Source organism: Chiloscyllium plagiosum, unplaced genomic scaffold, assembly GCF_037043375.1.
Source record: "Chiloscyllium plagiosum isolate Xiang-an unplaced genomic scaffold, Cpla_swu_hap1 HiC_scaffold_21, whole genome shotgun sequence".
Taxonomy (NCBI): Eukaryota; Metazoa; Chordata; class Chondrichthyes; order Orectolobiformes; family Hemiscylliidae; genus Chiloscyllium; species Chiloscyllium plagiosum.
This window is the reverse complement of record NW_028270159.1, coordinates 18,817,929-18,844,709: the sequence shown is the minus strand read 5'-3', so window position 1 is coordinate 18,844,709 and position 26,781 is coordinate 18,817,929. Positions and strand designations below refer to the sequence as shown.

Here is a 26,781-nt window from a genome sequence, read left to right as displayed (position 1 = left end):
AAAGGTTTCAAGAAAAAAAAAAGGCAACTCAGGAAGGTTTGCCAACTTCCATAATTTATTCCACAAATCCCAAGTTCAGTGCCATTTGGCTACAAAAACCTGGCATGAACTGTTTATTTTCAAAGTATACATTGCATTGCCAGGGCACTGCACACATCTAGCTCCTTATCTGCCACATTGAGGAATGCCAATTAATAACTGCTTAGAGGCAGGATGATCATATGTAATTACATTCTTAAAAAGAGTACAAGGACAAATTAACTAGATACAGGTACTTTATTTACAAATATTCAGATTAATAGCATTTGTTCCATCAAATGAAAGATACAGCAGTTCAAAGTAAATTTGTCACAGATATAAACAAGTCCTACTGTAAGCTGTTCAGGAGTAGTTCAGATCTCATACCATCTAATAACTAAAGCAAAAAACTTTCACAAATTTAGAATGAAACACTGTCAATTCCTGCATGTTGTACCTGCAGGCCATGGTCCCTGGGCAACACCTCAGTAAAGCAAAGGCTTAACATTAATCAAGACAGGAAACTCCTAACCATATTGCCTTTGACAATATTCCCACGTAAAATCAACAAAAAGCCTTGCGCTCTTAAAAATTAATAGCGACACTACAAAGAAGGGACAGTGTACAAATTGACAAAATTTTCAATATATTGCAGATTCCAGTTTTGGCCTTGCCACAGCATCTCTGTACAGGATCCCATTTTTCTATAAGGGTGAGAAGCTTTAACTGCTCATGTCAATGTTTTGGGGATTTTGAACATTATTAATTTCTTGATAGAAATAGTGCTTAAACAGTACAGACCCATTTTATACACAACTGAAGATGCAGATCATTAATTAGCATTAACCACAATTACGCCACCCGAGGTAAAAACGTGCTGAATCACCATTTGATATTTAAGCTACTTTCATTACTTGAAAGTGAAATCAGAATCACCCTACCCCAAGTGTTTAATACAGTGAACAAGTTTTTTAAAAATAAATTTCCCTTAAAGTCTGCTTTTTGAATAGAATTTGGCTATCCAGTACATTAAGGACAATTGCACCTACATGTATTGAATTGAGTTAAAAGCACAGGTTTGCATTCATTCACCCAGTTTTTTTTTTGAATGATGTAAGGCAGTAAATACAGCCATAAATGCAAGACATCTATAGAGAACATTACATGGTTGATTGCACAACAACAGGATTATTAGCGGTAGAGATTTTCCACAGTGCAATGATGGAACAAGACAAGAGAATATGAAACTCAAATAGTGTTAAAGTACTGCTTGTTTCTTTTTAAAATGTGATATTATTCATTCTGTGCTTAATGGGCAACATGGTCTCTTAGATTGTTCTGTACAAACTGGTACTTATAGTGCCAGTGATCAATTTGTTTCTTCATTAAAATCATATACACAGATGTATTTAAATGTTAGTTCAGTTCCTTCAAATTTTATACATATTTACGTATGATGTTAATAAATGTAAAGAATAAAATGACAAAAAGCACACTAAAGCCTTAGTTTGCGTCTTGAGGGAAAGATGAGTAATAGCCATTCCCCTGTGCAAGGTTAAGACAAAGAGCTGGAATTAGAACCCCATGAAAACATGTAACTGGGTGGGGATCTTATGAACAGCAACAAGCACACTCTACACGTTACAGACACCCTTTCTGGTTTGAGTTGGATGTCGGTTCACAGTCAAAGAACCTATCATTAACTTTGAACAGCATAGACAACAGTTGTATGGCAGAACAGGAGGGTTTTTAAACTGTACACTTTCCTTTTGAATGAACAGCAAGGTTATGCCTGTAGCCCCTGTGAGGGAGGGAATTAAATTAGGCAATGTCAGCATGGAGTTTAGCTGACGGGGCACTGAAGTCAGATCACAGATCGAGGGATGAGGAGGAACTACCACAAGAACAAGTAAGAAAATATTTCAATTCTAAATTCCATGCAGGAGAGGTTTTATTACTCTACTCATTTCCTTGTAACCTGATAAACATCTACAGTGGTTTAGCGAAGAGCCATTTATCATCGTGTTAAACTGTTGTCACAGCAGCAAAATTTATCCTGTCAGATTATCGGCAGACGAGGAGGCAGCTAGAAATACTGCTTTGACAAAGACACAAGAGAAAGATGTGAAAGATCAAGAGGTTGGCTGGCTGAACATCACTAGCAGCCGCAGCCTTCTCTCTGGGGTTGGGGTTCACTGATTAGTCGACCACCCTGAGGAGCAGAGGGTTTGTGCTGTACTCCAGATTCAGCAGCATTGAGATCCAGACTGCCATCCTGGATGTTCTGGTAGATTTTCTTGGCAGCTTCCAGGAAAGCATCTTCAACATTCTCACCTCTAAAAAGAACAAAAAAAGTAATGTTTCTTTATAATAAATAAAATATTCAAAATTAAAATGAATTCTTGTCTCATGTGAAATACTACCTGGACAGATCCACACACTTCTGTCCAATCTCTAAAAAAAACTCTCAGAGTACAGAGCCACTCAATAACTTAGTGATTTCATAAAACCAGGCCAAACGCTGTAACAATGACAAGGTCATCAAGAACATAAAAACCCTCCCTATAATGTGCAGAAATTTTCTTAAGAGGGAATAGAACAGAATCAAAGGTCATGTTAGGGAAAGATACAGATCAATATAAATTTAGTTCATAAAGTCCCAAACGAAAGATATGCTTCAAAACATTAACACCTTGGACACACTAAAACAGCAGTAGAAAAAATGACAAGACTTCACAAGAGTTTATAGCTTACAGTAAAAAAGAATTTCAAGTGGAATTATTCACAGACCCTGGAACTAAGCTCACCCAGGTGATGCACATGAAGCAGCACACTTACGTTTTTGCACTTGCTTCAAGGAATAGCAGACCTGTAGCAAAATAAAATAAAACTATTAGAAGCTCAGAAATTTTCCCCATTAGACAGGAAGATACAAAAGCAGAATCCAGATGCTTGAAATGACCATAGATCAAGTCAACAAATGCCTCACAGATCCAGATTTACCGTCAAGTTACAAGAAACAATTCCACAGTTACATATTCTGCATTACTGTCCAGTACCAAATCTGATGGCTTTGTGAGCAGTTTCCTATGTGGGGAGGGTAACTGGGCATGTCCGAAAGAGGGAAACAGGGCACAATGCAAATAGGAGCTTCACAGTTTTAGTGCATTAAAAGAATGACATGTAGATTTGACTCCCAATTTGGGTTGTAACTTCTTGTGCAGCACAAAACCACAATAGAATAACACTACATATTGTAAACGCTACAAAGCTGAACGAGTAAAATGGTGGCCCTTCTCCCTTGATAACAGCTTTTCTCCCCACCCACAAAATATTTAACTCATAGCAATAAATAGCCACACAGTAATACACACTGTCAATATAATTCCCTTAACTACTAAGCATACTACAGATTGTACTTCAAAAAAAAAGATAGCTCACACAAGCTGATCAAGAACAATAAAATGTTGGCCTTGTCAGGGATGCTCACATCCCATGGAAGAATATACATTAGAATAATGTGGATGCTGCTTGTGTTGGAGAAAGATTAGAAATAAGGAACCACAAAAGACCATTCCGTGTTGATATCCTATTTTATATGAAGACTTCAGTACAGAGATCTAAATCTTTATTAGGTGATGACAAGAAGTGGGGATCTAAAAGCATTTGAAAGGCTGATACACATGAACACTAGTTGATAGAATGGCAAATGCAAATTCAATATGCCTCCAACAACAGTGTAGATGGGGTTGAAGGCATCTGATCTGAGGTAAGAAGGGACTTGTTTTTTTCACATGAGCAAAGACTGAGCAGGTTGGGCCTGTCCTCATTAGATTTAAAAAAATGAGGAAACCTTCTTGAAACACAAGAATCCTGGAGGTTTGACAGGCTAGATGCAGAGGTGTTCGTGCCCTTTTTGATCCTGGTTAGACCAGAGCACACTCGGAACTAATGGTTTGCCCATTAAAACAGAAGAGTAGAAGTTTATCCTCGCAGAGGGACGTCAATCTGCAAAATTCCTTACTACAGAAGTTGAATTAAATGCCCTTATTATGCATACAGTTCATATGGATTTGAAGAATGCAAAATTTTTTTGTATAGGGAATGGTTAAGACTGGTAAATGCATTTAAACAAACATAACTACTTGAAGTTGTTGAAGACAAAGATCAGTTTTAGATTACTCAAGTAAAATTCTAGTACATACAAAAGGGCCCCAACAGCCTCCAGTCAGTAAATATCAAATGGATTTCCATTAGGGTGGTCACTACACATTCTTTACACTGCTCAATACAGTGGAAAATTTTACTAAACATACTATCCACAGCATATACGCCACACTCATTTCTTTAATGATTTGGATTAAATTATACCCTAATCTTGATATGTGATGAAATGCTAGAAAACAGCAGGGAACCAGTGTTTTTACCCATGGATTCTGGTGTTTAAACAGCAATTCTCCATAACCAATTGGTTATTAGTTTACTAAATTAATCAAAGATTTCCTAGACATTTTTGGTTATTCAATTAAGCAGTGCCCAATGGACAAAAATATTTTAACAGTAAGAGTCATTTATAGAAAGACTTTAAAATTCACTATACAAAACAGTGCACTGCATGGTTGTTCAGTGGTTAGCACTGCTGCCGACAGCGCCAGAGACCCAAGTTAGGTTCCAGCCTCGAGTGACCACGTGAAGTCTGTACAGTGTCTGCATGGGTTTCCTCTAGGTGCTCCCACAATCCAAAGATGTGAAGGTTTGATGAATTGGCCAGTGTTCAGGGACGTGGGAGTTGGGTAGATTAGTCAGGGGCAAATATAAAGCAATAGGGTACAGGAATTAGTAACCTAAGTTACTCTTCAGGAGGGTCAGTGTGAACTTGCTAGGCTGTTTCCACACTAAGAATTCTGTTTGGTTTTTAAAAAAATGCGATCAATGTTTAACCCAATTCGTTACTTCACCACAACATAGTGACCCAATGCACTTTTCACACTTGTACAATAAATTAAGAAAGAGGGAGGAGGTGGTGGAGGCTACAACAGTTACAATGTTGAGAGGGCATCTGGGTGGGTTGGGGGGGTGGGCCGGGTGCTGGCAAGTGGGACTAAAATTGGGTTAGGATACCTGGTCAGCATGGACAAGTTAGACTGAAGGGTCTGTTTCTGTGCTATACATCTGACTCTATAATTGCTATATTACATTTAAACTACAGTAACCATCTTGTTGCTCTTGAAGCAATTCCACCCAATTATAAAATCATCTTACGTACATAAGTTACAAAACCACTATTTCACTTCATTATGTAATTTAAATTGCATCTATTTTCGGTATCACCTGCAAGCATACTAACCATCCTTATATAAATGATTTGGATGTGAATACAAGTGACAAAAAGCAGTGAACCCAGCACCGATCCTTATAGCACTACACTGGTCACAGGCCTCCAGCCCAGAAAACAAACGTCTGCCATCATACGGTCTTCTACAATCAAGCCAATTTTGTACCTAATTGGCTAGACCTTCCCTGAATTCCATGTGACTTGACCTTGCTAACCAGACGACCATGTGAAACCTTGTTGAACACCTTGCTGAAGTGTATATTGGCAATGTCTACTGCTCTGCCTTCAATCTTCTTTGTCACTCTTCAAAACAAAAAAAGTCAATCAAGTTGGTGAGACATTATTCCCATGCAAAGCCACGTTGACTATCCATAATCAGTCCATGCCTTTCCAAATACATTGGATCCTGTCTCTCAAACTACCCTCCAACAATTTACCTACCACTGATGTCAGGCACACCAGTCTATAATTCTCTAGCCTTTCCTTACCACCCTTCTTAAAATAATAGCATCACATCAGCCACTCTCCACTTTTCCTGCATCTCACTCATAGCTGTCAATGATACAAATATCTCAATGGGGTTCAGGAATCTCTTCCCTAGCTTCCCATAAAAAAAGGTCTTGCTGAAAACGGTGTTCATTTTTAAAAAAATTAGCCTTTGCCCATCACACCTTAAAAAGTCATCTCCCAATCCAGGTTTTTTAGACTAATGATTCTAATTTCTTAATGAACTATATTACTTTAAAATATGATGGAATTCTACATAAATGTGTTAGCCCTTTCACATTGCACAATGAGATTTAAATTAGCCCATTCTCTTGTTAGCTCACCATAATGCCCTAGATAATCACCTATCATATTCCAAGAATTCATTCTCCAGATCATGTCTGCTCATTAAGGTTATCATGGGATGGGAAATTCAATTTAAAACAGACTGGATAAACTTAACTGTTACATGCACTTCTCGTTTTGATTTACATTATGGCTGTTTTGAACTCTACAAAATTCCCAATATTTTGGGTCTGTTGCAGTTTCTTAGTTGCATCCAAACAGATTCTAGGTATTTAATATTAGCATGAAGGTCATCTCCCTCTACCGTACTAATGTTCTCCTTATTATAAAATCTTAGACTACAAATGTACATGGATAGAAAGGAGACCATTTTAAAGGCAACATCTGAAAAAGACAAAGCATGCAATACATCAAATGGGCCAAGGGGAATAAGAAAATTGTTATGAGTGCTTAAACCTGACAAATACCAAGCAATAGTTAGACAAAGTCAAGAGAGTGTGGCATTGAAAAAGCACAGCAGGTCAGGCAGCATCCGAGGAGCACGAGAATTGCAGTTTCTGATGAAGGACTTTTATCCGAAATGTCGATTCTCTTGCTCCCTGATGCTGCCTGACCTGCTGTGCTTTTCCAACACCACATTTTCTACTGTGATCTCCTGCAGATGCAGTCACCACTTTCTCCTAATAGTTAGGCAAAGGCATTTAAAGGGAAACACTGAACAGCATTTTGTATGACATCACTGATGAGCACTGTAGATCACAATCAGACTCCCGATCATTCACAGTTCCACTTAAACCAGCAAATACTTTGTTGGAGCCCTTCCTTTGCAAGAGGTAAGGGTGCATGGATCAATGCATTAGCAGCTCATATTTCATTCCTCACACCCACAAAACAATTATTTGGATCATGGAACCAAACTTTAAGATTTCTGTATGGAAACACCATAATCAACTGTTTTTCAAACACTAAAAGTCAGCATGCTAATATTTTCTTCAGGCTTAAACTTACCATTTTCTTCAGCAAACTGCTTGGCTTCTTCATATGTTACATCTCGTTGAGCTTCAAGGTCTGCTTTATTTCCTATTAGGATAATCACCTGTGCAAACAAAATGAGGTACATATTCTTGAATACCAATTTTCCCCAAGTTTATTTTGAACTGTACAAGCTGGTTTGAATGCTGCACAACCCAAGTGGATATACCACAACTTGTAGATTTAAAGTTTGCCTTGGTACAGATATGGAATCTGAACACAGGTCATTCTCGTTAGTCAAAACCAGAACAAAGCTTAACTTTAATCTGGTATAAAATTTACACAAGACGCCTAATGTTGCTACTGCCAGTGAACATGATAGGTAAAATTAACCTGCAAAGTTTATAAAAATCAGATCGTATTGTTTTCCAGTTTACAGTATGCATTTGGGTTAGAGATGGTAAGCACAGAGGATCTACTGCTAGAATGGTTTTAACCCTACAATCTAGCTTGCAATGTTTCTACACATTACAATTTCAAGAAATATTGCAATGTACATGAGACAAGTTTTTTTTGGTACTTGGCTGGTTGACAATTCATTAATTTAGTCAATGGGATTGGGATAGAATAAGTAATTGCTCCAGGTGTCACTGAACAAAAGTGAAAGTGTGTGTTAATGGTTGTCAAGAGGAGACTGGGACCCAGGGTAGGTGTTAGGTCGTTCTCAGGTAAAACTGACTTTGTAGGTGGAGCACCAATTCTCACACGCTACTTTCATCTCCTCCTAGACCATGTCCCAACCAATGAAGATCAAGCTGCTGTTTTTAAGAGTCACTGACCTCATCAGCTCTGAAAAGCTTTCAGTTCCCAACTCCAAAGCTCACATCCACCTTCTTCCCACAATCCAAAATCCCCCCATTCTTGGCAATTAATACCACTCACTTTGCGTGCTGCTCTATGACACCATGACCTCTAGTCTTCCAACCATTCTTTGTTCCACTTGTTCCTCCTCATCTTTTCTATGAAATAAAAACAATCCCCTTTCCATCTCTCTCCTCTTCCAAACAGGAAACAGGGACTTGAATGGATAACCATTTGTTTAGGAAATGCTGCCAGACCTGCTGTGTTTCTCCAGTACTGTTATTTCAGATTTCCATCATCTGCATTTTGCATCAGTGTAAATAGCCAAGTACATTGTACAAATTACCTGTAGTTCTTGGTTTCTGCACGTCAACTAACAAACTATAAAATTACTGGTTTTATACCAAGTGGACAAGGTTTTCACATTTTCCTCCTTCCAGAGAAAAGTGAAAGTCTCCACACCAGTATTAGCACTGAATATTACCAGCAATCTAGAATGTGTCAACTCAGATGATAATGATTAGTAGAGATTTCAGATCACATGAATACATTCCTAACCGGAGACTCAGGCTGTGCACAGCAAATTGAAACTGCTTATTTGTGTTGGGATAAGGGGGGTAAGAATACTTTAAAACCAGATGATGCATAATTTAAGCCATTTAACTTACAGTATTTGGATTCGTTAAGTTTCTTGCATCTGTAAGCCAGCTGCTAAGATGGTTATAAGTACTTCTCCTAGAAAAGAAAGTTGCAAGATATTATAATTAAATACAAAAAAGTATTATTCAATTAATCAGCACATGCTGCTGTAAGAAAAGGTGTACTTAAAAAAAACTTGCCTGCCCAATAAAACAGGTAATTTAATATAGGCAGAAACTTGGGAGAAGTTGACCTCCCATATTTCATTCATAAGGACGAGATTTTAGAAATAAAAAAAAACTGCCCATGTCTCAACTTATACAAACCCACATTTCTCCATCACTGCTGTGTTCACTGAGCTATGAACATAAGCAATAAGAGTAGGCCATTACATTCCCTGAACCTACCGCAATCAATAAGGTCAAGGCTGACCTGATGTGGCTTTACTTCACTTTACTCTCAGACTTGCCAAAACCTAACTCCGCCTTGAACAATCAATAACCAGTCTTCCACTGCTCACCAGGGATGAGGATTCAGAAGAAATTTCACACCTGGCTTAAATTTGTAGACCCTTGAATTTAAACTGTTACCCCTAGTTCGAGGTTACCCAGGATGGAAAAGCATCCACTAAACATCTGCTCTGTCAAGCAGTGTCTCATACACTTCCATTAAATCACTCATTCTACTAAACTCAGGATAGGCCTGACCTGCTCAAGCTGTCCTTGCAGGGGAACTCCTTTGTCTCAGAAAACAGCCTTGGGCATCGTCTCTGAACAGCCTCCAAATGAAGAACGTCCCTCCTCAAGTAAAGTGCAAACCTGTCTAGGTGTGCTCTCAAAGCCCTGTGTAGCTGTGGCAAAAATTCTCTACTGTTATACTTTGTTGACCTTGCAAGGTCAACATTTCATTTGCCTTCACTGCACTTTAAAAAACACAAAGGGTAGAGAAACATGCAAATTCTAACATCGCAAGCAAATGATCAAGCATCAAGATAGTGAAGTAGCACAGAAAATTGACACTGAAAAATGTGTTGCTGGAAAAGTGCAGCAGGTCAGGTAATATCCAAGGAGCAGGAGAATCAACGTTTCGGGCATGATTCTCCTGCTCCTTGGATGCTGCCTGACCTGCTGCGCTTCTCCAGCACCACATTTTTCAGCTCTGATCTCCAACATCTGCAGTCCTCACTCTCTCCCAGAAAATTGACACTGCAGGAAGATTGACATATCAAATATATCAGAATCCTGATCAAGCAAAAGCAATTACAATCTTACCTACAGCAAGCTATCATGTTCACCATTAAAATGGGTTGTGTTCGGTAACTACCATTTACAGTCCAACAATACTCCAAACAGAATATCAAGAATGATCTTGTATAATTACCTGGTAATATCATAAACCATGAGAGCTCCAGCAGCACCTCTATAGTAGCTTCGCGTAACAGCTCTAAACCGTTCTTGGCCAGCTGTGTCCCAGATCTGAAGTTTGATCTTCTGACCACTAACTTCAATTATTCGGGTTCCAAATTCTACCCCAATTGTGTGGGGACAATCAGCCATAACTATAAAATTGGGGGGAAAAAAAAAAAAACTTAAAATGAAAATTACATTTAGGCAAAGAATATCAATCGAAGAAGAACCTTGGAATAACGAAAACAAACTCATTTTCAAACCTCTAAATTCACAAAGGAACTTCAGCCAGCTTTGCCTCAAAGCTGTGACATTCCGGTCTTGGTGTGCATATGCTGACTCTTAAGAACACATTAAATTTTCTAAAAGTGTTCCTCAGGTATCTAATTAACTAGAGCTATGAAATGTCCATGAGTCTGAAAAAGGTGCAGTAATCTTTTCCAAAAATTTGAATTCAAAGGAATTTAAGAAACAGCATTCTCTAATGTTTTCAGTTAGTCTTGCTTCTTGATATAACAACGCATCTACTTGGAAGTAGGAGAAAAGTGAAAAGATCAAGAGACGGGAATGCCGCATCATATTTACACTAAGTCAGCAGAAAATAACAAAGTTAGACAAGACAGCAGTCCAGGTAATGGTCAAAAATGAAGAAACAAAAAGAAAGAAAAATTTCAGAAGTGCTTAGGAGGCACTTCGTTATCAACACATTCATTATCCAATTACATTTTACACAATGCTATTGGGAATGTAATCTAATGACAAATGGTCCAACAAATCTACAACGACCCTCTGAAGAGTAAGCCACCCAGACCCATTCCCCTACCCTATATTTACCCCTGACTAATACACCTAACACTGAGCAATTTAGGATGGCCAATTCACCTAACCTGCACATGTTTGCGTTATGCGAGGAAACTAGAACACCCAGAGGAAACCCACAGACGAGGAGACAATGTCTGTGTGGAGTTAGCACAGTTCCCTGAGGGGGGAAAAAATCGAATCCAGGTCCCAAGCACTGAGGCAGCAGCACTAACCACTGAGCCACAGTATTTTACGACATAAAATACTGTGAAATTAACATTCATGCCAAATGGGTCTACTTTAAGTTAGAAATTCATTGGTAATGAGTTATTGATCACTGAGAAAATAATTGCATACGCACATCAGAAAACTTTTTACCAGAGTTCTGCTCCTCTACCTTCTTTTACAACCAACCCATTTCTAAGACACTTCAAGTAACTGGAGTAAATTACAGCAACAACAATGACACCTTCAAGGACTTGGTGTGCAGTCCTGCTTCTACCCCTTTTTAAAAATTTCATGGGATGATGCCAATGTCAGGAAGCCAGCATTTATTGCTTATCCCAGACAGCAGTTAAGAATCAACCACATTGGCCTGGGTCTGGTGTCACATGTAGTCCAGATGACATAAGGACAGCAACGTCCTTCTCTAAAAAGGATATTAGTGAACCAGATAGGTTATTTCCTCCAACAATCAGTGTGGTGTCATGGCTTAGTTGGTTAAAGCACCCGCCTCATAATTAGGAGGTCCTGATTTCAAATCCCTGCAGTGCCTGCACCTTACATTGAAGGTTTGTTGTTTATGGTGGCTCAGTGGTTAGCACTGCTGCCTCACAGCACCAAGGACCTTATTGCAGCCTCAGGTGACTGTCTGTGCAGAGTTTGCACATGCGCCCCATATTTCCCCTGGGTGCTCTGGTTTCCTCCCACAGTCCAAACATGTGCAGGGTAGTGGATTGGTCATGCTAAGTTGCCCAGAGTACTCAGGGACATGTAGGTTAGGTGCATTAGTCAGGGGAAAATGTAGAGTAGTAGGGTAGGAGAATGGGTCTGGGTGGGTTACTCTTTAAAGGGTCGGTGTGGACTTGATGGGCCAAAGGGCCCATTTATGGTCATCATTATACCCTTAATTCCAGACTTATTTATTGAATTCAAATTCTACCATCTGCCATGGAGAGATTCAAACCCGGGTCCCCAGATTAATAGCTCAGTGACAATAGCACGAGGGCGTTGCCTCCTCTTAGAAAAAAAAACTTACAATGGTTTTCAAGAGTGAGTGAGTTATAAAAATAACAGCCTATTAAATTTTAAATAAATAGAGTCAGATATTTGAAAGCACAATTGCTTAATACAAACGAGCTCTGGTGAATCAAACTGGAGCAGTAAATTACAGTTCAATCAAATATGATGCATTCTGAGAGGGGTGCTGGGTGGAGTTAAAAAGCATTTCCACTTTGTCGGTCTCCTTCCATCCTTCCCAAAGAGGATTAAGCAGCCAACTGACTGTGGCACTGTCAGATCTTAGTAACAGATTAACTCCAAGTCTCTGAGACAAAATGGGATGGAATTACAACAGAAATAAAAATGGACTTATTATTTCAATTTTTCTCCTTTTATTGGCAAGTCATGACAGCTTAGATGGCTTTCTAGGCTCATATGCCAATTGGACTAAACATCCATTTGTTCATATTAACTATAATGCAGCTAGCTATTAAAATCATATGACATCATGTTGTTGTTATCATAGTTGCCCCTCAAAATATAACTCAATTTGTAGCTGAGGTGTTAAGAAATTCTCTTATTTTTCAAAGATGAAAGGAAAATTTACATAGAAAAGACACTTGAGAATAGCAATCTTGACATAATTTAAGTTGAAAACAATTTTTATTAGCTTTTTAATTCAATGATGCGGGGAAGGGGAGGAGTGGCTGGAACCATGAATGCAAATTGTAGAATGAGAACAGTGAGCGAAATAATCAGTTGACAGATCAGCTCTTGGACTCTGGTTTAAAGGCTTTTCAGAATATTTGGTTCAAAAATATACACTTTGCTGATCATTACAATCTGATGCTGCTACAAGAGCTCAACGAATGCAATTCAGCACATAGAATCAGCATTTGCAAAGAATGGAATGCAATTACAAAAATTTAACATGCACCCACTCTGCCATCGTGTATGCACTGGAATAAATGTAAGAGCCTTCCCCTCAGTTGGGAGGGAAATATTGAAAAACTACCCACCCTGCTGCATGCAGACAAAACATTGACAACAGCATATATTAGAGAATCTCCCACTCAATAGCAGCTTTGGGTTATTGACTAAATGTGCTGTCTAATAGTTATTCCCTTTTTAAGAAAAATAATCAGGATACAAAAACACAAACCACATTTCAATAGAAAACTTGGAGTTAGGGTACTAACATGAGCCAGAGTTTATACTCAATCATTCCTCCATATTCACAGCATTTACTTACATTTCTTTTCTGTAAATTGATGAAGTAAACATGACTTCCCTACTCCCATGTCACCTATTGTAAAAAGAAATCAAAGATCATTCACAAAAAATTAAATCCACATTTACAAAAGTGTATTTAACACCTCATTTCATACTCCTTTTGCTCACAATCTAGCCAAACCATGCTTACTTGAAATCCCAGCTTTTGGCTTTTATTCCAAAGCCATCAACATCAACTCCTTGGAAAGATATAGTGTAGTGATTCAGCCAAAAAGTCAGAGGTTACAATATTTATTTCAATTTTTAAGCATTAAATTCACAAACAACAATCAATGTTGAAGCTGTCTTTAAGCAACAATGTCTGATCCAAATATAGCATTTCTCTACACCACAAAGCAAAGTTCAGCTAAAATCCACTGATGTTTTTATCATCATTTGAAAATTGCCTGGTTATCTGGCTAATCAGACTCAGAAGTCTGATAGAACCCCTACGGTGTGGAAACAAGCCATTCAGCACAAGTCCACAATGACCTTTCAAAGAATACCCAACTGAATCCATTCCCCAACCCTATTGCTCTACATTTACCCATAACTAAATGCACCTAGCCTACACATTCCTGAACACTGCAATTTAGCATGGTCAAAATCACCTAACCTGTACACTTTTGGATTGTGGGAGGAAACTGGAGCACCCAGGGGAAACCCACGCAGACACTGGGAGAACATGCAAACTTCACACAGACAGTCACCAGAAACTGGAATCGAACCCTGGTCCCTGGCACTGAGGCAGCAGTGCTAACCATTAAGCCACCATGCCGCCCTAAAGTGGTTAAATGGAACATTGTCAACTCATTACAGTCATGCATCAATGGCCTAAAATCTAACTCAGTTGTGAGACTTACACACCCCCTCAAAAACCATGTGAACAATCTCCAAATACAACTTCCACCACACAGGCACCCCTTTCCTTTATATGGTATTTCTCTTTAATACTGTTACGATACAGGGTAAACCTTTCTGCTAATTTGAACCAAACCCACAGGAAAAGCTCACTTCACCTTGTAATGTTAAAGTAGGAGTCAACAAGAACTATAAAATCCTTCTATTTAAAAAAAAGTTAACAATTTAGTCCTTAACGCCAAGAAACACCAACTATCTGCACTGCGATCTTTTGTCTGATCAACTTATTTACCTTCCGCTTGACAACAATACACCGATCCGATAAAACCCCGATTAAGTTTAGGAAAAAAAGAAAAACTTAAATTTCAAAGTCAGCTAGTTGTCACTTTTCCCCTGATATTTTAGTCTGCACTTTCCTGGGTCTTTCAGTCTTCTGCTTCACAAGTTTCATATGAAAAAGATACCTTTCAGAGAGAGGAGCTCTGCAGGCTGTATTTTTGTTAGCGCTCTATGCCACTCTCACTAATTGTTCAAATTACTATTTTAAATATCCCAAAACAAACATGTCTCATTGGTTTGATGTCATTAAAACATGAAAATTCAAATTCAGTTGGATTCTCTATCTTGGGGCATTTGTGATGTATCATAGCAATGCAACTCCAGTTGTTTCGTAATCAAATGTTACATTTTTGACTTTTTCAGCACACTGCTTCCCCAGGTCCATACCAGCTTCCACTCTCTCAAAAAGGTACAGTACACATCTACATCTTAACAATACTTGTGGAGAATACTTCATCCTATATTTAAACAATGCAGTATTAGCTTTATACTTACCAAACTAACTACACAAACTTTACTTCGTAAAACAAACAAGGGGAGGAATTACACACTTAATGGTAGGGCTCTGAATAGCGTTGGAGAACACAGACAATGGTTCAGTTACTATTTTTTTTAAACTTGCTTCACAGATATACAGGGTGTTAAGCCATTCAGTATGTTTGCCTTCATTGCTCAGATCTTTGGGTTGGGATGTCATGAGGTTCTACAGGATGCTGATGAGGCCTATATTGGAGTACTGTGCACAGTTCCTGCTATAGGAAGGATATTATTAAATTGGAGAGGGTTTAGAAAACTACCAGGACACTGCCAGGAATGGAGGGCTTGAATTAGGAGGAGAGGCTGCAATATAGGAAGTTGAGGTTTATAAAATCATGAGGTGCATAAGTAAGGTGAACAGCAAGTGTCTTTTCCCTAGGGTGGGGGAGTTCAAAACTAAAGGGGCACATTTTTAAGGGAGATGAGAAAAAAACTTGGGAAAACAAAAAAGTGGTTCACGTGTGGAATGAACTGCCAGAGGAAGTGGTGAATGCAGGTACAGATAATGTTTAAAAGATTTGGATGAGAAAAAAAATGAATAGGAAAGGTTTGGAGGGTTATGGACCAAAGACAGGCAAGTGGGATTAGTTTAGATTGGGAAGATGGTCAGCATGGACTAGTTGGAGCCAAGTGTCTGTTTTCATGCTTTCTGAAAAAGATCCCAGGGAAGGACAATGAAATGATGTTGGCCAACCAGTGATGCTCATGGCCCACAAGATGAAAAACCACTTCAACAGGTTAACATTGCTGCCTCCCAGCACCAGAAACCCAGGTTAGATTCCACCCGCAGGCTACCGTCTGTGTGAAGTTTACACATTCACTGTCTGCATGATTTCCCTCCCACAGTCCACATATGTGCAGGTTAGGTGAGCTGGCTGTGCTAAATTCCCAGTGCACAGGGATGTGAATGCTAAGTGGATTAACCATAGGAAAATTAGGGCTACAAGAATAGCCTAGGGGATTTCTGATGTTACCACTGATATCATCATGGCATTTAATAAAGTAATTTTAGATCATTCTAGACTGGTTAAAAATGACTTGCAATTATAGAGTTCACGCTAGGAAATTTATACACCAACTTCAAAACTGAATCACACTCAGGGCTATTATCCACAAACATTCTAGAATTTTTCAATCTCACCTCAAATTCACAGAATACAACAAATCCAACAATATTTCCTATTCCAATTCACTGGGCTTTTTTAAATCATTTCAATATAACTTGGGTGTTTTTGGGGGTGAAAGTATGTATAAGTGCTGGAAGACAATACTTGATTAAATTTAAAGTATTTCTTGGGAGCATGCGTATTCTGTGCTAAAGCTTGCATCCTGCCCATCTTCGATAGTTGTATAATCACTTCAGGGCTTGTTGCCACAGTAACTATGAAACGTAAAAACACTGGAAGTATATTTAGACACTTTGGCTAAAAGCCATAATATAGCAGCATAAATAAGAATTATTGGCATTAAATTATGGGAAACCCAACACTAAGCTACAAAAACAGACAAAAATATCACTCACATTAACCCGATTATCAAAAAACCCAAACTGCCTTAAATTTGAAGTTGTTTCCAGGGAATGCCAGGCCCATAATTTATGAAATATTTCTAAGCCAAGTCTGAAAGCCATTTAGAGAAGAATACGAAAATAACATTGTCAATTAGGTGTTATAAGCTGCAACTGATGTATTTAGCCTGGCCTGATCTTCAGAGTGAGCAAATAAACAAGCCAATTTCATTTATGGGAATATCAGATTTTCAACCCACAGTTGTGCACAAATTCTACCCATTATAGTTAAGATATAACTTATTTTGATTAAACCAAAATGCCACGCACAGGATTTGTCTGAAAACTTCCAGTCGCATCTGTTGAACCTGAAAGTGCTTCATATGCAAATGCTTTCTCAAAGCAATTTGTTTATGTAGCTCATTTGCTCCACAAAAGGAGGGTAATAAATGACAAGTTGTGTTTGATGGCGTGGGTTAATGAGAAGTCAGGAAGGACATGAGAAACATGCCCTGTTCCTCTTAAAATGGCACCTGAAATCTTATGACAACAATCTGATTTTTATAGTCCGCCCCAAAATTGAGGTGATCCCTCAATGCTGAACTGGTCGAGATCAACACTAAAAGCCACAAAACTTGGGATGCAAAGTGCATATCTTTTTTTTAGCACTTAAGGCACTGACAGTTACTGTTACTTTCTTTTTCAAGATCAATCGCATAAATGCAGTTAAAAATTTAATTAAGAGTGCTGCAATTGTAGGAAAATAGCAAGTAGATACGCTCGAATGGGTGTTGACAAGAATGAGAAACAGAACATCCAAAGTAACTTCACGTTTTAGACACAAATAGCTTCACTGACATTTTGGCCTCATGTTTCCTGTTGATTTTGCCCTAATCAAGGTTCTTCATGATCATTAATGGTAGAACTTAAGCCAATAATTCAAAACAAAAACTCACCAATAATAATATATTTGAAGATGTAGGAGTAGTTGTATGGTGCTGTGGCCATCTTGGCTGTTTTTTTTGAAAAAAAAAGGGAAAACATGACAAAATTAAACACATGCATCCAAAATACAGAGTGCAGAGGCTACATTATACATGTATGCAGAGATACACATCATGGACAGTTGCAAATACTGGTCATTGTATAGCGGAAGTTTCAAACTAGATAAAGTGAAATATAGATCTACTGCAGCACAAAAGCTGCTGTACATTTAACCTTGAAGATTTTTCAATATTCCCCTACCACCCTGTCCATTGAGAAAGCTAACCCATGACACATACTGATTGCAGTCCGTACCTTTGGGCAGACAGGGGTGGAAAGGAGGGAGTGGTGTTCAGTTTTGTACTGCTTTATTGCCCAGATTTCAAATCTACGGTAGCAGATAGGGCTTTTAAATTCAATTAAGTATATCTCAAAAAGCAAGAGTGAAAAAGGAGACCATGGGGCTCTTGTGGTGCAGTGGTAGTATCCCTAGCTCTGATCCAGAGGATCCCAGATTCAACTCCCACCTGTTGTTGTGAATGCATCTCATATCTCAATTGGATGGTTCGAAATACTGAAACACTTGGCTCCAGGCTTAATGGATTATAGCAATTGTGCACTAATACCTTTTATCAGCATAAAACTACTTTTTCAAATTAATATATCTGCTTCACTAACCTCCTTTAGAAAAAGGAATGAGACCCTAGTCTTTGCAACTCCCAAAGCCACACAGCGACATGACTGACTTAATCATCCTGCGGATGAACCTGGCAAGTCACTCAGTTGCATTAAGACAACTAAAAAAGGGACATCTGAGGAAAAGCATCAAAACTGGAAGTGTTAACCTAAAGCCGCATGTACAGAGCAATACCAAGCAGTCCAAGTACAGACTCTCATTTTGCCTAGTGTTTCAGACTCCATAATGAACCTTGAATATAGCCGCATTAATTCTCCATTCCTCTTTTCTGCTCCACCATTAAAAATATCTGAAATCTTAGAATCCCTAAAGAGTGAAACCAGGCCACACTGGAACTTAACTGGTTGCAGCACAGTGGCTCAGTGGTTACCACTGCTGCCTCACAGCACCAGGGTTCAGTTCCAAACTCGGGCAACTGTCTGTTGCGTTTGCACACATTCTCCCAGGGTCTGCATGGGTTTTCTCCAGGTGCTCTGGTTTCCTTCCACAGTCCAGAGATGTACAGGCTAGGTGGACTGACTGTGCTAACTTGCCCACAACGTGCAGGTTAGGTGGATTAGCCAAGGGAAATGCAGGGTTACAGGGATAGGGTTGGGTGTGGGCCTGGGTGGGATGCTCTTCAGAACGGCAGTGTGGACTCCATGGGCCAAATGGCCTGGCTCCACACTGTAGTGACTCTATGATGCAGGATTTTTAAAAAAAAACATGGGGGAGAAACGGGTGAACGATTTCTAGGATTTTGATCTAGCAACATGAGTGCAAAATAACTGAACATATCCTAGATGTCTGGATTACTTGTTCATCACAAAGACCACTATGCCACTGCTTCCCACAGGTGATAAACAGAGGAGGGGAAATGACCTTGGAAATCAACTGATCAAGCAGCTAAAAACATCCATGGGACCCAGGTCAATTTAGCAAAGAAAAACACTTCCATACCAATTTGACCATTACAGTAATCACTAACAGTGACCACCAGAGACTTAATGAAGACACTAAGAATACCCACCATCATGCTGTGTGGCACAATAGTGCCAAATGGGATAGACTTCAAACAGATCTAGTCATTCAAAACTGGGATCTAGGACGTGCTATGAGCCATCAACAGCAGAATTGTATTCCAGCACAATATCCTCCACCTTGACCACTACCACAAAGCTGGGAGGGATCAACCCTGGTTCAATGGAGAGTTCGGAGGGCATGCCAGGAGCAGTACCAGACACACCTAAAAATTGGAGGTGTTAACCTCGTGAAGCTTACAGGATTACTTGTTTGTCAAAACAGCAATTGATCGACAGGGCTAAGTAATCCTCCAACTAACAGATCAGATCTAAGCTCCGCAGTCCTGTCACATGCAGTCACAAATGGTAGACATCCAAACCATTCACTGGGAGGAGCCAGCTCCACAAATATCCTCTTGCGATGATAGAACTCAACATAGATCAGTGCAAAATAAAGGGCTGAAGCCTTCACAGAAATCTTCAGCCAGAAATGGATGATCCATCTTAGCCCTCCTCCAGTGCTCCCCAGCATTACTGATACCAGTCTTCAGCCAATTCATTTCCTCCACATGATTGAAGTACTGGATACCGCCAAGGGTACTGGCCCTGACAACATTCTTGCAACAGTACTGAAAACTTGCTACTCCCCTAACCAAGCTCTTCTAGTACAGTTACAACACTGGCATCTGTCCAACAATGTGAAAAATTACACAGGTAGGTCCCATACAGAAAGCAGGACAAATCCAACCTGGCCAATTACCACCCCAGTCTCTTCTCAAAAGCGATGGAAGGCATGAACACAACTACCAAGCAGCACCTGTTGAAAATTAAACTGCTCAGCTTAGGTTCTGCTAAGGACACTCAGCTTCTGAGCTCATTACAGCCTTGATTCTGACTTTGACAAAAGAGCTGAATTTCAAAAGGAGAGGAGCGCGTGACAGCCCTCAAGGTGGTACTTGACTGCATGGCATCAACAAGCCACACAAACTGGAATCAAGGGGCTTTATGGGGCACAATGCCTGCAGGTTGGAGTCATACCTGGCACATAGGAAGATGGTTGCAGTTGTTGGAGGTCAGAGTAGACAGTGTGGGGTGCTGGAAAATCACAGCAAGTCAGGTAGCAGAGGAGCAGGAGAATCGATGTTTCGGACAAAAGCCCTTCAGTCCTTACTTTCTCCCTGTTGTCAGAGGTCAACTCGGCTCCAGGACACCTCTGTAGGAGTATCTCAGTAGCATCCAAGGCACAACCATCTTTAGCTATTTCCAATGATCTTCTCTCCAGCAGGTGGAAAAGTCAAGATGTTGACTGATAATTGCACAACGTTCAGCATCATTCACAATTCTTCAGATACTGAAAGAGTCCATATTCAATGCAACAAAGATCTGGACCATATCCAGTGGCAAGTAGAATTTGCATCATGCAAACGTCAGGGAATGACCATCTTCAATAAGAGACAAATCTAACCACCATCTCTTGATGTTCAGTAACGGTTGCACCATTGAATGTCACACTATCATCCTTGGAGTTGTCAATGATCAAAAAGACAACTGGAATGGAGCAGTGGTAGGATGTAGTGAATCTATCAGGAAGGTTTTCATGTGATGAAACAATGGGATCAGTTAAAGTATGTCTGCTTTAACCCAATGAATGTCAGAAATAAATGATGAATTTAGAGCATGGATCAATACTTGGGACTGCTATTGCAGCCGTAACAGATGTGGGTTTCACTGGGGCAGGAATGGTTGACATGTTCCAGGGTTTAGAACGTTTAAGAACAGGGAGGGTGGAAAAAGAGGGGGTGTAGCATCAAAGAGTGAATCACAGCTAAGAAACGAATGTAGTGAGGAAGGTTTGTCTACTGAGTCAGTATGGGTGGAAGTTAGCAACAGCAAAAGGAGCAGCCACCTCATTGAGGATTTTCTGCAGACCCCCTAATAGCAATAGGGAGACTGAAGAACTCATCAGCTGGCAGATTTTGGAAAAATGCAGATGTAGCAGGGTTGTTGTTATGGGTTACTTCAACTTTCCCAATATTGACTAGAACCTCCTTAGTGCAGATGATTTGGATGGAGCAGTTTTTGTCAGGTGTTCAGGAGAGTTGCCTTACTCAGTATGTAGACAGGCCAATGAGGGGAGGGCCATTTTGGATTTGGTGCTCGACAATGAGACGGGACAGGTGGCAGATCTTGCCGTCGGAGAACACTTTGGTGACATTGACCATAACCTTGGAGAGGAAAGGAGCAGTTACCGAGGGGATATTTAATTGTGGAAAAGAAAATTAATGACGCTATCAGACAGGGAGTTGGGAAATACAGATTGGGAGCAATTGTCTCAGAGCAGTGGATGGGATGTATATGGACTTCAGCAAAGCATTTGACAAGCTTCCCCACAGTAGGCTCATTCATAAAGTCAGGAGGTATAGAATACAGGGACGTTTGGCCATCTGGATTCAGAATTGGTTGGCTAACAGAAGGCAGAGAATGGTTGTATTCTGCCTGGAGGTCAGTGGTGAGTGGTGTCCTGTAAGGCTCTGTTTGTGGGCCTCTGTTCTTTGTTGTTTTTAATAAGTGACTTGGATGAGGTTGAGGGGTGGGTTAGTAAATTTAGAGACAGATGTACAGCATGGAAACAGAGCCTTCGGTCCAACCCATCCATACCGGCCAGATATCCCAACCCAATCTAGCCCCAGAAGCCAGCAGACGGCCCATATTCCTCCAAATCTTTCCTATTCATATACCCATCCAGATGCCTCTTAAATGTTGCTATTGTACCAGCCTCCACCACTTCCTCTGGCACCGTGTTCCATACACTATGACACAAAAGGTTGGAGGCACCGTTGATAGCATAGAGGGCTATTGCAGGCTGCAATGTGACAGACAGGATGCAGAGCTGGGCTGAGAGATAGCAGATGGAGTTCAGCCTGGATAAACATGAAGTGATGCATTTTGGAAGGTCAAACCTGAATGCTGATTATAGGATTAAAGAAAGGATTCTTGGCAGTGTGAAGGAACAGAGGGACCTTTGTGTTCGCTTACATAGATCCCTCAAAGTTGCCACCAAGTGAATAAGGTTAAGAAAGCATATGGTGTTTTGGCTTTCATTAACAGGGGGATCAAGTTTAAGAGCCGCGAGGTTTTGTTGCAGACCTGCAAAACGCTGTGAGACCACACTTGAAATATTGTGTCCAGTTCTGGTCACCCTACTATAGAAAAGATACAGAGGCTTTGGAGAGGGTGCAAAGAAGGTTTACCAGGATGCTGCCTGGAGTGGAAGGCTTGTCTTATGAAGGGAGGTTGACTGAGCTCGGACTTTTCTCCCTGGAGAGAAAGAAGAGAGGTGACCAGAGAGGTATATAAAAGGTAATGAGGCGCATGGATAGAGTTGATAGCCAGAAACTTTTCCCCAGGGCAGGATTGACTGGCATGAGTCATAGTTTTAAAGTGTTAGGAGAAAGCTATAGAGTGGATGTCAGATGTAGGTGCTTTATGCAAGAGAGTTGTGAATGCATGGTGGTGGTGGTGGAAGCAGAGTCATGAGGGATATTTAATCAATTGCTGGGCATACACATGGACAGCAGTGAATGGAGGGGTGCGCAGGTTAGGGTATTAATTTTAGATTAGGAATAGTCCTTGGCACAACATTGAGAGCTAAAGCGCCTGTTCTGTGCTGTACTTTATGTTCTTAGAATCAGTACAGTGACTACAAGAGGCTAGGAAAACTGAGCAACTCCCCCAAAACCTGTCCATCGTCTACAAGGCACAAGTTAAGTGTGATGGAACACTCCCCACTTGCCTAGATGGGTGCAGCTCCAACACACAGGAAGCTTGACACCATCTTTGAGGAGGTTACTAGAAAAGTTGATGAGGGTCGAGCTGTGGATGTGGTGTATATGGACTTCAGCAAGACATTTGATAAGGTTCACCATGGTAGGCTCATTCAGAAGGTCAGGAGAAAATCGGATTCAGGGGAATATAGCTGTCTGGATACAGAATTGGCTGGCCAACAGGAGACAGCGAGTGGTAGAGAAGGAAAACATTCTGCCTGGAAGTCTGTGGCGAGTGGTGTTCCACAGGGCTCTGTCCTTGGGCCTCTATTGTTTGTAATTTTTATTAATGACTTGGATGAGGGGAGTGAAGGATGGGTCAGCAAGTTTGCATATGACACAAAGGTTGGAGGTATCGTTGACAGTATAGAGGGCTGTTGTAGGCTGCAGCGGGACATTGACAGGATGCAGAGATGGGCTGAGAGTTGGCAGATGGAGTTCAACCTGGATAAATGCGAGATGATGCATTTGGAAGGTTGAATTTGAAAGCTGAGTACAGGATTAAGGATAGGATTCTTGGCAGTGTGGAGGAAGAGGGATCTTGGGGTGCAGGTACATAGATCCCTTAAAGTGGCCACCCAAGTGGACAGGGTTGTTAAGAAAGCATATGGTGTTTTGGCTTTCATTAACAGGGGGATTGAGTTTAAGAGTCATGAGATCTTGTTGCAGTTCTATAAAACTTTGGTTAGACCGCACTTGGAATACTGCATTCAGTTCTGGTCGCCCTATTATAAGAAAGATGTGAATGCTTTGGAGAGGGTTCAGAGGAGGTTTACCAGGATGCTGCCTGGACTGGAGGGCTTATCTTATGAGGAGAGGTTGACTGAGCTCGGACATTTTTTCATTGGAGAAAAGGAGGAGAAGAGGGGACCTAATTGAGGCATCCAAGATAATGAGAGGCATAGATAGTCTCTGGCTATCGACTCTATTTCCCAGGGCAGAAATAACTAACACGAGGGGTCATCGCTTTAAGCTGGTTGGAGGAAAGTTATAGAGGGGATGTCAGAGGCGGGTTCTTTACACAGAGAGTTGTGAGAGCATGGAATGTGTTGCCAGCAGCAGTTGTGGAGGCAGGGTCATTGGGGACATTTAAGAGACTCCTGGACATGCATATGGTCACAGAAATTTGAGGGTGCATACATGAGGATCAGTGGTCGGCACAACATCGTGGGCTGAAGGGCCTGTACTGTTCTGTTCTATGTTCTATGACAAGAGGAACCTGCTTGCCTTACACTGCATCCACAAACCAGCCGACCCTTCCACTAGTATGCACTGCTGAGTCTCAAACTTCAACATGCACTGCAGAAATTCATCCAAGATGATTAGACAATACCTTCCAAACACACCACTTTCATCTAGAAAATCAAGGCAACAGAAACAAACATGAGAACACCACCTGTACGCCCCCCACTCACCATCCCGACTTGGCAATATATTGCCGTTCCTTCACTGTCGCTGGGTCAAGATCCTGGAATTCCGTCCCTAGAGGCATTCGGTCAACAAATAACAGGTTGACTACGTATGTTCAAGGTAGCAGCTCACTACCCACCTCCTCAATGGCAACTAGGGACAGGCAGTAAATGCTGGCCAGCTAGCAATGGCCAGATCATACAAGTGAATTAGAAAAAAAAAAAATTTAGCTGAGTGGCAAAAAGCACAGTCTTCGATGAAGGGGGTTTGTGTGACGAGAAGGCTGCTTCCAATACTGTCAGTTGTAACCCTAATGATCTGAACATGAATGCTGGAAGTAAAATCACCAAGTTCATAGATGACAATTTGGTGGTATGATCAAGAGAAGTGAAAAACCCTTAAAATACAAGATGGTATAAAGAAGTGGGCCAGGTGGCTTGAACAGTGGCAAATAGAATTTAATCCTAAAAGGGTGATGCATTTTGGGAGGATTATCAGGGCAACCAGGTACATGTCGAACATTAAAATCCTAGGAAGTATAGAGGATCAGAAGGACTTTGGCACACATGTCCAGAGATCCTGGAAGGCAAAAGACAGATTAAAAAATAGGTATGAGGAAGATAGAGGTATTTGCCTTCATTAAATCAAGCCACTGAATAGAAGAGAACAGAACAAGTTGGGAGAGCAGAACAGAGGTTACGATGGAATGGGGTGGGGCAGGGATTTGATTTAAGGAGACACCTTGCCCCCTTAAGGCAAGGAGCAGAAAATTTAGACGACATTGAAGAAAACCTTTTCTACCCAGATGGTCATGGGTGTCTAGAACTCCCTGCCTTAAAAAAAAAGATCAGTGACAGGAACTGTCAAGACATGTAAATAACTAATTTAGATGAACAATTCAAGTGCCATAGCAAGGCAATGGGCTAAAATGTAGGAAAATGGGATTAGAATAGAGGGAGGGATGTTTGATAATTGGAAGACGACAATGGGCTGAAGGGCCTGTGCTGTAATACTCCATAACCTTTTGCTGAGAAACGCAAGTCTCATGTTAAACATGGGTAAAGAAACCTTGTTACTAACCTGATTGGGAATGATTGGAGCACTGGTTAATCACCTAAGTTGAACCTATGTGGTAGAAGCAGAATGATATCAAAAAAGGTATCAAATGCACCATGACCGTTGCATTATTATACTTCAAGAAGAGTGATTTGTAACAGTCAGTGGCAAGCAGGGGAGAATTCTCCACTGGTTGCAGCTGTGCCCAGCAAAAAAAAAAAAAGCAAAGCAATTATTGTATTGATTATTAGAGTCCAATCACAGCCCTAGGACTACTTTGTGGGAGTCTTACACTGTTGATATTTCAGTGAGCTTCCCTCCACTGCAAGGTCAGAAATGGCGATGGTTGGGACTGAAAACTGCGATGATATCAGTAGCTTTAACCCAGAGTTAAAGACAGTTCAACCTACTTACAGCAGCACAGATGCCATTCAGACTTGGACTTTGATTCACAGGGCAAGAGTATCTTGGGCAACACAAAACCAAGCTGAAAAAGAAACTGCCTGTCCACATCTGCCTTTTACAGCAAGCTGAGCTGCCCATGTGGTGTAGGTACACCCAGTGCTCTTAGAGGGGGAATTCCAAGATTCTGATCAGCTGCAAAGTGCCAAGTAATATCTATGTCATGCTACTGCAAGACAATTACCATGTCCAGAAGTCTAAACACCCCTTCATGACAGCCAATGGTATAGCATCAAACCCCTATCAATATTGTATGAGCAGGAATTGTCAATGACCAAAAGCTGAAATTGGACCAGTGACAAAGACCATTGAGCCAAATAGCTTTCTCAAATCAGGGCAGGTCCAAGGTTATTTAGTTTATCCACAATTGTACTAGAATAGTGAAAAAGCACTGAATAGCCAAGAGTTTGATGATATTCATTCCTGACTTGTCTACATGAGACAACACAAGTTCAACATAAACTATGGTTTATTAAATGGGTAGCAGTCATTTGTGAGTTTTGCTGGATAACGTTAAAATGGCAGTATTGAAAATAAACTTTTACTCAAACAATCAAAACATCTGTGCCAGCAACATCCAACCAAGACAGAAACTGCTATTTCACAATTTTCAGAGTTGATTCCAAGTCAGAAAATGACTTAAAACGCTAGAAATAAGATTGTTGAACTATTTTCAGCTTTAATTGGATAAAATTCACAAGTCGAACTTGTCACTTGATGAATTGAAGTCAAAATGAATTAAAACACTAACATATTTGCTAGTCACTGTACTCCCTCCCTACCATA

At 40.4% G+C, this 26,781-nt stretch overlaps 1 protein-coding gene across 4 annotated transcripts in view; it reads right to left on the bottom strand.

Moving 5' to 3' along the window:
• Positions 1–261: 261 nt before the first annotated feature.
• LOC122564890 (ras-related protein Rab-14) overlaps positions 262–26,781 on the bottom strand; it is a 40,129-nt gene continuing 13,609 nt past the window's right edge. For 2 of the 4 annotated variants that reach the window (XM_043720301.2, XM_043720303.2), the window contains 8 exons: positions 25,558–25,602; positions 17,518–17,574; positions 13,298–13,351; positions 9,998–10,175; positions 8,647–8,713; positions 7,154–7,241; positions 2,857–2,887; positions 262–2,354 (listed from right to left, as the gene is read on the bottom strand). In XM_043720301.2, the coding sequence (XP_043576236.1) occupies positions 2,177–2,354; positions 2,857–2,887; positions 7,154–7,241; positions 8,647–8,713; positions 9,998–10,175; positions 13,298–13,351; positions 17,518–17,569 (648 nt within the window). In that variant the 5' untranslated portion in view covers positions 17,570–17,574; positions 25,558–25,602 and the 3' untranslated portion in view covers positions 262–2,176. The remainder of the gene's footprint in view (positions 2,355–2,856; positions 2,888–7,153; positions 7,242–8,646; positions 8,714–9,997; positions 10,176–13,297; positions 13,352–17,517; positions 17,575–25,557; positions 25,603–26,781) is intronic. The other 2 variants (XM_043720300.2, XM_043720302.2) reach the window with 1 other exon arrangement.